Source organism: Pelodiscus sinensis, chromosome 18 (assembly GCF_049634645.1).
Source record: "Pelodiscus sinensis isolate JC-2024 chromosome 18, ASM4963464v1, whole genome shotgun sequence".
In the NCBI taxonomy this organism is placed as follows: domain Eukaryota; kingdom Metazoa; phylum Chordata; order Testudines; family Trionychidae; genus Pelodiscus; species Pelodiscus sinensis.
In genome coordinates, this window is record NC_134728.1 from 5,723,687 (window position 1) to 5,734,441 (window position 10,755).

The 10,755-nt window shown below is 51.9% G+C and overlaps 1 protein-coding gene across 2 annotated transcripts in view; it reads left to right on the forward strand.

Moving 5' to 3' along the window:
* Positions 1-10,617, forward strand: part of LOC102447528 (peroxidasin homolog) — a 90,501-nt gene extending 79,884 nt beyond the window's left edge. Inside the window, exons 18-23 of one of the 2 annotated variants that reach the window (XM_075901031.1) lie at positions 435-569; positions 2,765-2,973; positions 3,492-3,606; positions 4,974-5,067; positions 5,600-5,716; positions 6,648-10,617. In XM_075901031.1, coding sequence (XP_075757146.1) covers positions 435-569; positions 2,765-2,973; positions 3,492-3,606; positions 4,974-5,067; positions 5,600-5,695 — 649 coding nt within the window. In that variant the 3' untranslated portion in view covers positions 5,696-5,716; positions 6,648-10,617. Of the gene's footprint in view, positions 1-434; positions 570-2,764; positions 2,974-3,491; positions 3,607-4,973; positions 5,068-5,492; positions 5,717-6,647 lie in introns of those variants that run through there. The other variant, XM_075901030.1, reaches the window with a different exon arrangement.
* Positions 10,618-10,755: the final 138 nt, after the last annotated feature.

A 10,755-nucleotide genomic window follows, 5' to 3' on the forward strand; every position in this document is an offset into this window, starting at 1 on the left:
TCTCCACCAGTCTTCTGGTGTTTGATTTAGTGGATCTAGTAAGGACTTGCTAAACCAAATGCTAAGGGGTGCACCCACTCGGCACCTCCTCCTCACGAGGAATAAAGGAAGCCAACAGGAGCATTGGCTCCCATCGACCTCCCACTGTGAAGACGGCTTGCCTTAAGGTATGTCGACTCCAACTACGTTGTTTACGTTGCGTACCTTAAGTCGACCTTCCAGTCTAGTATAGACCTGGCCTAAGACTAAACTGCCTGCTGTCTATCTTGATTACTACTCCTCATTGCTGAGTTAGACCTTCCCGTCTGTCGTCTAGGTGGCTCACAATAGCTACTGTCCAAATGTTGTCCTCAATGGGTTCCTTGCACAGGACGGCAGCTGAGATTGCTCTCCATCCTTTGACAGTCTTTCCCTTTTTGCCTCTCACTGTGCAGTTTGTACGGGACTACCAAAAACATTGACTTGTTTCCAGCCCTGATGGTGGAAGATCTTGTCCCCGGGACCAGAGTTGGACCAACCCTGATGTGCCTGTTAGCAACGCAGTTCCGAAGACTCCGAGATGGGGATAGGTAGCATCAACTCCGATCAAACCAGAGCCCCCCATATGCGCTTTGGGGAGATCACTCCTCCTGGGGAGGGACATGAAAGGGCAATTCCTGATTTCCGTGGAGTACAAGGGAACTGTGATGGTTCCTTGGGTAGGGGAATCAGAAGGAAGGTCAGGCTCAGTTCTCCTCCCTGCTGCATATTGGCTCAGTGACAATACAGGCATTGTATTAACTAGGGGTATGTCTAGACTGCATCCCTCTGTCGGCAGAGGGATGCAGATTAGGCAGGTTGACATTGCAAATGAGGCAGGGATTTAAATATCCCGTACCTAATTTGCATAACAATGGCCACTACGTTTTGCCGACTCAGCACTTTGTCAGCAAAAAGCGGCAGTCTAGAGGGGGATCTGTCAAGAAAGAAAGCCTTTTTCGACAGGTCCCTTATGCCTCCTGCAAGGAGGTTTACAGGATCTGTCGAAAAAGGCTTTCTTTCTCGACAGATCCCCTTCTAGACTGCCGCTTTTTGCTGACAAAGTGCTGAGTCGGCAAAACGCAGCGGCTGTTTTATGCAAATTAGGTGTGGGATATTTAAATCCCTGCTTCATTTGCAATGTCGACCTGCCTAATCTGCATCCTGCTGCCGACAGAGTCTAGACATACCCTAGGGCAGTGCAGGCATGGCATTCTGCTCTTAGTTAAAGATTCATTCACTTGGGGCTTCCTTGGTACTTTCCAGGTTTTTAAGTGGTATCACCTGCTGTCTCTGACATGGGAATGCTGGAAAAGTCAGGATGTAGGGGCAGGGCTGGGAGCCTAATTCTGGGTGGATTGGTGCATGGGATGTCCGTAGTGCCAGAGAGCCCTCTGGGTACCTGCAGAAAGAATGCAGGCAGGAGGCGTGGGAGCCAGGGGCTTCGCCATGCTAACCCGCAACGCTAGAGCTATGCAGTTCTGAGCTTGCCGTGGGAGGAACAGATTTTTCTAGTCATCCCATAGGGGCTGTGTCCAGACTCAGGGGTTTTTTCGGGAAAAGTAGCCTTTTCCCGAAAAAACTTCCCCTGCGTCCAGACTCAAGCCGCGTTCTTTCGAAATTATTTCGAAAGAACGCGGCTTTTCTTTCGATGGCGGTAAACCTCGTTTCACGAGGAAGAACGCCTTCTTTCGAAAGTTCCTCTTTCGAAAGAAGGCGTTCTTCAATGTAAATAGGGCTTCCTCGAAAGAGAGCATCCAGACTCGCTGGGTGCTCTCTTTCGAAAAAGCGGATTGCTCTTTCGAAAGATCCGCCTGCAGTCTAGACGCGATCTTTCGAAAGAGGCTCTTTCGAAAGATGCTTTCGAAAGAGCCTCTTTCGAAAGAAGCCTGCAGTCTAGACATAGCCAGGGAGCGGGAGGGTGGGACTGGAGGAGCTGCCCTTTAGAGCCCGTGAGACTTTCAGACTTCTTGAATACTGCATGCAGATGGGATCGCCTCATCTCACAAAAGCACTGGAAGAAGTTCCAAAAAGGGAAACAAAAATGATGAGGGGGTTGGAAACAGCTGCTTTATGAAGAGAGTTTACAAAGACTGGGACTTTTCAGCTAGAAAAGAGGAGACTAAGGGGGGATAGGATAGAGGTCTATGAAATCATGAGTGGTGTGCAGAGAGTGAAGAAGAAAAATTGATTTACTTGTTTCCATAACATAAGAACGAGGGGTCACCAAATGAAATTAATAGGTTGCAGATTTAAAACAAACAAAAGGAAGTTTTTCTTCACACAGAGCACAGTCAATCTGTGGAACTCCTTGCCAGAGGATGTTGTGAAGACCTGGACTTTAACAGGGGTTTAAAAAGAACTAGATAAATTAATGGAGGATAGGTGCATCAAAGGCTACTAGCAAGGAAGGGTAGGGTAGTGTCCCTAGCCTCTGTTTGTAGAGGCTGGAAATGGATGAGCAGAGAGGGATCACTTGATGATTCCCTGTTTTGTTCATTCCCTCTGGCACACCTGGCGTTGGCCACCGTCGGAAGACAGGACACTGGCTAGATGGACCTTTGGTCTGACCCAGTCTGGCCGTTCTTATGTTCTTAAACTCAAGTCCACTTAAGTCACAAACTAATCTCAAGTCCTGAAATGCAGATACATGTGCCCTACCCACTGCACAGCCCTGCCTTGCCTTTCCTCACCTGCCCTACTGCTTGTTCACCTTGGTGATTCTGTGTGTCACAATCCCACGTAGGTTCTGGTATGGGAATCCCGGAGTCTTCACCCCGGCCCAGGTGACTCAGATAAGGCAGACATCGCTGGCTCGCATCATCTGCGACAACAGCGACCACGTCCAACAGCTCCAGAGGGATGTGTTCCGGGTGGCACCCTACCCCCAAGGCATGGTCAGCTGCGAGGAGATCCCGGCAGTTGATCTTCGCATGTGGCAGGACTGCTGTGAAGGTGGGCACAGAGCCGCGGTAGTGCCAGTCAGCACACGGGTTCAGGCTGGGATGAATCCCTGTTACGCGGTCTCTCTCTGAGGCCAAAAGCTCCCGTTGGCTTCCCTTACTCCTCTCAAATGGAGGAGTACCGGACGCTGGTGCCCTCGGCAGGCCCGCCTCCCTCCAGCATGTCAGAGGAAGGAGGGGCCATGGTCCGCCACACTCCACGACCTCACTCCTCCTCTGACATGGGGGGGGCTGCACTTCTAAGTGGCAGTGGGGAGGGGGGGAAGAGTCGGGGTGCCGAGCTGGCTCCCTGATGCTCTCACCCCGTATTGCATGGGGCTCCAGCTGTGGAGAGGTTCCAACTGCATGCACTTGGGCAGCGGAACACCCCAACTCAGAGCTGCTTGATGGAACTGGGAGAGCTGCATAGATGATGATGGTTGAGGCTAGGGGGGTGAGGGAGAATTCAAGCCAAAATGGCCGGGCTTGCAGACTGAGCATCCCTCCAAACTCTCCTTTCCCTTCCTCCAGACTGCAGAACACGAGGGCAGTTCGATGCTCTTTCTCAGCGATTCCGGAGCAAGAGATCTCCCGGCTTCAGCTACCCAGAAGAAAACCCTTCTAAGAACAACCCGGCTGCACCAAGGTGCGGTACCTCTTCCACTTTCCCCTTCCCTTTGTCTAGTGTCAGGAAGGTTTTAATTTTCTGAGAATCCACACATGTGACCATCTGAAATCTGCCAGCCCGAGCTGAGGACTAGACTGCAAAAATATTTGCAAAATGAAATATATCAAACTAAAAGACTTATCTGGTGTTGCCCATGGCTGGCCTGGAGCCCCATGGGTGATGGCTGCTCCTTAGGGGCACCCCGAGATGGTGGGGGCTGTGCTGCAGCCAGTGGTTCCTCCCTGCAGTTGGCACATCTGCTGCCTCCTTGTGGTCATTCATCAGTATAACAGTCCCTGCTCTCACTCCCCTCCCTTTGTGTTTGATGTGAAACAATCACATTCTACGCATGTCCCCTTGTCCTGGTCCAACCAACCCCTGACCTTGCTTTAAGTTAGGATACGAGGAAGCTGCCTACCAAACATGGTGGTCCTCGCTGTTACTATTTAGGAGGAATTCTTGAACAAACAGACTCAAAGGCAGATGGACACACAGACCAATGCATAAACTCTCTCAAGCATATAGTCCATTCTACATGGCTGTATAAACGGGTGTGTGGAGAGTGCTGGATTTCTGCCCTGATGAGAGCTAGGGTGCTGTTTCAGAAACAATGATCGTGCACAAATACTAATTCGGAGGCTCATCCAAAGTCCATTGGGAATCTTTCCGTTAATTTTAATGGGTATTGGATCCGGGTCTTGTATTATTGACAGTAAATATGCAGGTGTTTTGTGCTGCTCCTTTCCTGTGAAGTGTCATCGCTGGTGAGAGCAGAGTGACAACAAGAGATAATGAGCATTGTAGGGGCAGATTTTCAAAAGCTCACAGGTCTAAGGACCAGCCAGGAAAAAAAATCTGCTGTTGCACATCTAATCAGTCCATGGATTCACCACAGTGGGTTTGCACGCTCAGTCATGGTAAGTGACCGTGCAAATTAGGCAAAGCTACACGGACATTTCACCAGTGACTCTTGGCTCACGAACCATTGAGAATCAGACATCTGCTTTAGAAAAGCAGGAATATTAAACCCAGAGCCTGACCGCACAGCCTGGGTCACACTTTTCTGGAGAGATCCCCGCAAAACTGTTCCGCATCCAAGGAATGTGTTTGCTCTTCCTTTTGCGGAAGAGCAAACGTGCTCTTTTAGAAGCCCCATGTTCCTCGTTCCACAGGGAGTCAGGGGGCTTCCTAAACCAGGGGGGTTATCCGACATTTGGTCCAGTCTAGATAGGAAAAGAATCGGAAAAAGATGTAGTCTAGCCGTACCCTTAGATACCCATGTAGTGCGGAAACTCAAGAGCGCATGTTGTCACAACAGCCTTTGTGTTCTGTGCCCTTGCTTCCAGAAACGAAGAGCCTTCCCACAGCCGTTCTTCCCAGGAAGGCCTGGAGTCCTTTGTGGCCCACCTGGAAAAAACCGTCTTGTCCCTACGGAAACAGGTAGGACTTCATATTGTACCAAGGCTCTTCCCCGACCCACGTGTGAACAGCATGGAAGTGCACTATATAAAGCTGTGAAGTGTGGTGGGTGTGGCTTTTTCCCTCCCTCAGATGTGGGAACGACCATCTGGGCAGGGGGGGAAGGTAGCTACAGGAGCTTGAGGGCAGCAGGAGGCAGGGGAGGGCAAAGCAGGGCTGGTAGGAGATTCTTGCTGCCGGGGGTTCACGTTTCTCAGATTCCAACCTAGAGCCCAGAGGTCCATCCTCACTTCTCGCAGGAGACTGCCCAGCCTTCTGAAGCACCCCAGAATAGTACTCACTCGTAGTGTCCCTCTGCTTCCGCCGAGGCCCAGGCAGGCAGAGGCCTGGACACATTGCCCTCGGGAATGGGACTGAAACATTAACCAGCCTCCTTCTAATCTCAGGGTGCCCTTAAGCGTGGGGAGTGCAGGCTGCAGAGTTTTGGGTGGGGAGAGGAGCTCCGAGCATTCCCCGCCTGGCAGCTGGGGCTGTGTTTGTCCTGCTGTCCCAGGTGAGCGCCCTGGAAGGCCAGCTGCGGTGGCAGCAGAGACGCGCGGGCGAATACAGATGGGGGAAGAAGACTGGAGAGACGCGGAGAAAAAGATGACCAGCCTTCTGCTAACGCGAGGTCAGAGCATGGCTGCTGGAGAAGGTGCAGGGGAGCCCAGATAGACAAACACCAGACTCTATTATTTCTGTGATTGTAGCACCTCGGAGCTCTACACCGTGGTAGATGCTCTACAAAGAGAATGAAAAGACACAAAGAACTTACACCCTACGTACTGCATGGGGGTTGAATTCACCAGCATCCTCCGGGATGCCCCCCAATCTCACAGTCCCAAGGGATCTCTAGAAGGCCTTGGGGGGATCTCAGAGCCAGATGGACAGAGGGATTTGTAGAGGCGGGTCCCCCTGTAACAAAGTCAGAGCGGGAGATTGGTGTTAGCCGGTGCACTAGTGTTCCTTCTCGTGTTAGCGGCCCTGGTAGCTACTTTTGCTCTCCCGTGTGTGCCCTCCACCCCGTCCCCTGTGTCCATGAGTGGGGGTGGCTGGTGGGCCCCCTTAGCAGCCGTTTGCCTGGGGAAAGCACCATGGCAATTCTCACACCCTTGAAGGAGACAAATAACGACCAGGCTGGCCGTGTGCCCCGTTTAAGAGGAGCACCTGCAGCCCATCCAAACCCTGATGTATGGAACACAAACAGGGACCCCCTACGCTGTGCTGCCAGTCCGGTACCCTAGGGCCAAGGGGACACAGGTTTCCCACCCACCCGGGAGCTCTCCTCTGCCAGGGGTCTGTGTTTGGGAAGGGTGAGGGTTAAACCAGGCTCCAGGTCCTGGAACAGCTGTGGTAGAGGACTGAAGGGGGAGCTGATACATTAGAAGGTTCTGGAGCCTCTTTGCTTTGTTTGACAGGAGCTGGCAAGTTGTCAGTTGCACTGCGATAACAGCCAGAGGCTCCAGCCCCTTGGTGCCAGGTGCTGTACAAACCTGGAACAAAGAGATGAGCCCTGCCCCGAGGTGCTTACGATCCACCTAGTCTCTTTCCCTCCTCCCTAGGTTATTTCAGGTGATCTACACTTGACACTGCTCCCCTCCTAGCTGCTCTGCTCCACTCCAAGAGGGCCCCGACATGCCGGCCAATTAACAACGTTTCCCCCCCCACACTGTGATGCCTCCTGTACTACTCCACCCCCGGCCAGCTGTGCTTCTGCTGGTTCCTGACTCTCCGCACTGCCGGCGTAGAGCTCCTGAACCATCTCCGCCCCCAAAGGTGTCCCTCCCAGCCTGCGAGCCTCTGCGCTGCCCTGCGTTCAGCCAGCAGACCGTCTGGCCGCCGCGTGCTCCTCGGAGGCTGCTTCTCACCCGCGGAGCCCACGCTCGGAAAGCAGGGCTGAGTTAAAACTGCTCCCATGTCTTCCTGCTCGGCGCTGTCCCTTCCACGGCGGATCCCCCATCGCAACGCATTGCCCAGCCCACCTGGGTCAGCAAGGGGTTGGAAAACCTGATCTCCCATTTCAATTAAAAAAAACCTCTTGTTCTGTAACGGAACAAATGCGTTTCAGGGATTGTGAAGCTGCGGCTGGCATAGCCTGCAATTCACATAAGAAACAAGTGAGAAGAAACCCCCCCATCCGCTGGGAATATTCCTCCCCTGCGGGATACGGAGTCGGAGGTCACAAGCATTGTCTTCGCTCCACCCGGCGCCCCCCAACCTTCCACCGCTGCACGTTGGACCCAAGTCTGTGTTTCCATTCATCTCCCAAGGCTTTTGGCTGGAAGATGCATTGACAGCGGCCATGTAACGGGACCTGACGCACAACCTTGGAGCATTAAACATCACATCCCTCTAGTTAACAGCCAGGAGGGGCTGTGCTGGGTGGGGAATGCTCGGTGCTGTATTTGATGCATTCACAAATGCAAAGTGTGGCGTGTATTTATTATTCCTAGGTGCTCCGCAGCTGAGCAAGAAATACGTAACCGGCTTTTGGAGCCTACTTTGGAGGTGCTTTTCCATGGTGCTATAATTTATACCCATGTGATTCCAGGACAGCCCAAAACTTGCAACACTCACGGGCAAATAGCTTTTGCTACGAACATCCTCGAGTCCTTCCTTGTTATCTCTGTTCTTTTTATCGTCCCTTTCTCCTTCTCTTTCTCGCCCTTGTATCCTCCCCCTTCCTGCGGTACAAGGCTCATAAACATTTACAGATATGCATATTCTTTTCTCTTCTTTTTAGGCCTGTTCTTGAACAGGGGAAGGGACCCAAAACAGATGTGATGTCCCTTTTAGGACTTGGAAGTTGTTCGAAAATCAAATAATGCTTGAACAGGGGACGGGAGTTTAATGAGAGAGTTTATCAGCTGTTCCTTGGTCTGACAAGGTGGGCAAAGCAAGGTTTTTTGTGGGCCCAGAAGTTGGCCAGATAAAAGACATTGCTCCACACACCTTGTCTCACTAATGTCCTGGGACCAACACGGTGACAGCGAGCTTTCATACATAGTTCTGTAGGCTTTTGAACGTGGAAGTGGGGCGGGGAGAGGCGGCTCTAAGTGGCCTTTTGACTTCTCCTACACTGGTAGAAATGAAGAATCTGGAGCAAATCCTCAGCTGCAGTAAATTGGCTACTGTCGCCTTTTGATTTAGGCCATCTGAGGAGCTGGCGCCATGGGACTGGACAGAGGTCAGAGGGAATCCCGTACTCCCTCTCTTTTTCAGCCAACAACAGCTGCACGCAGCCGTTCTTGAAAGCAGACAGGGAGACATGTGCTGAGGCCGACTGCTTCAGCTAAAATGCCTAAAGAAGCAGAGCGATGGTGGATTTTCTGCCTGATGCACATTGTTAAGGAGATTGGGGGTGGAGGAGAGCATAGGGAGGACATCAGAGTTGATGGAGGAATTTTATGCATATTCCAGGGGATCATGTGGCATGTGTCCCTTTGCCCTATAGGTTGGAACCTCTTCCTTCCCTCCTGTCCCTTTGATTCCTGCTTTTCTGCTAGAAGAAAGAAAAGTGCCACTTGGTGAAACTCAAAAAATCTTTTCTCCGGGCTCTGGTGCTCATGAAGAGAACGTGTGCAGAGCAGTTTCTCAGGCCACGTTTACCCTGCAGCCGAAGCTCTGCTTGTGACATGCAGTTCCAGCTATGTAACAAACGTAGCTGGAGTCAATGTACCTTAAGCTGAGCTTTGGCGCTGGCCTCACAGTGGAAGGTCAATGGAATAATGCTCTTGTTGACTTCCCTGGCTCCGTGCGAGGAGTAGGAGTTCCGGAATTGACAAGGGTGCCCTCGGCGTTCGCTTGAGCGGGTCTTTACTAGACCCGCTCAATCGAATGCTGACATATCGATTGCCGAATCCTAATCTTCTCCAGAGGCCAGTCATGGCTTCAGGCCAAAGTAAGGCACATTTGCTGTGCTGTCTGGTAGGTAGGGGAGCAGCTGGTGTACATCCGTGGTTACATACCAACCAGTTCCCCCTTCCCCACAATTCCTATGCAGCAGCCTGGAATGACCCATCATGGAGCACAGCTCCACGGTAGATGGGGAGTGGACTCATGTTAGGTAGCACTTGTGGTGCTCAGAGTCTGTGCGGTGGGCCCAGATGTCCCTAAAATCTGATTGTTTGGAGGCAGAGAGTTTGGGCTTGCTCAGAATCTTGGACAGCATCCCTGAGCCATGTAATGTGCTCACCTTGCTTTGCTACCCCGAGGGGTTTGCCTCAGTGGCGCTTCCTGGGCTCTGACAGCTGCCCTCTGGGGTGGCTGCGAAACAGGAGTTGCCTCTGGATGTTTCACAGGAAACCACAGTGTGATCTCCCCATGCGTCACCTCGAGACCTTGTGCTCCTCACACAAAGTGAATTTACCCACCAGATGAACTCCTGGGTGGATTTTGGCCCTCGACATCCATGAAGTTACAACGTGTGTGTGTGTGTGTGTGTGTGTGTGTGTGTGTGTGTGTGTGTGTGTGTGTGTGTGTGTGTGTGTTCAGTGCTCATGCTTCTGAGCTTGTGTTCTCAGGAGGCCAATCACACTGGACTCTGATCCCTGCCCATGTCACTCAGGAACCTGTGCGCCTCCCTTCCTCCCCTCCCCCGCTTTGAGCAGCCTTGTGGACTCTGGAACCACGGTCCATACAGTTGAAGGCCAGAAGGCGCTGTTGTGATTATGGGTCTGGCCTCCTGACCTGCCCCAGTGCGATAGAACATCCAGCGTGCAAGTCACCACCTGGCTGCTGCAGAATAAAGGGGGGGGTAGGGTGTCAAGGTGTTTGCCAAATGCCTTTCCCCCCAACCCTCCTAAATTGCACAGGGCTCCAAGCAGCCCCTCTGAAAGGCTGGTGCTATAGACCACACCCTCAACAGCTGCCAATCCTCATCGCTCCACTGACTAAGGCGCTAGCCCTGGGCTTTTTGCCGCTCATGTTTGTAAGTCGGTGAGTGGAGGGTGATTTGCAACCTTAGGGAGTGGAGCCGGATAGGCAATAAAACAGCAGCGGTTTAGCCCCTGCTGGGCCATTTCTGCCCAGCACCTCCACACGTACGGGAGATCGCAGCTCCCATTGGCTGGGAATGGCGATCCGGGGCCAATGGGAGCAGTGTTCTCCCCTAGCAGTGGAAGCACAGTAAATACTAGCCCTGGCAGACCGGATCTGCCCACAGGCTGGTATTTGCCCAACACTGGATTGGAGGATTGGCTACCCAAGGGGTGTGAAGTTTAAGGAATGTGCCTTTATAATATATCCAGGTAAGTAGACGGCTCTCGTGACCACAGTATCTAAATGGTTCCTGTGAGTCAAAAGACGCAAAACCTTGGCAGATCCAATTCCTACAGCCTAACTCCAGTGGAAAGAAAAATTGAGATCTAGACAAAAGAGAGCGGTTTTCAGTTACATTTATAACAATCTGAATTTTGTTGAAGTGACCTTAAGCTGACCACCTACATGGTCTAGTTTTGCCACTTAATTGAACATTACCGCTTAGGCTCTCCGGATTAGTCATCTAGGGTATGTCTAGACTACATGCCTCTGTCACCATGTAAATTAGACATACCGACATAGTCAATGAAGCTGGGATTTAAATATCCCGGGCTTCATTAAAATAAAAATGGCCACCGCGCTGTGCCGGCTCAGCTGATCATCGGCACAGTGCGGCAGTCAAGACGCAGA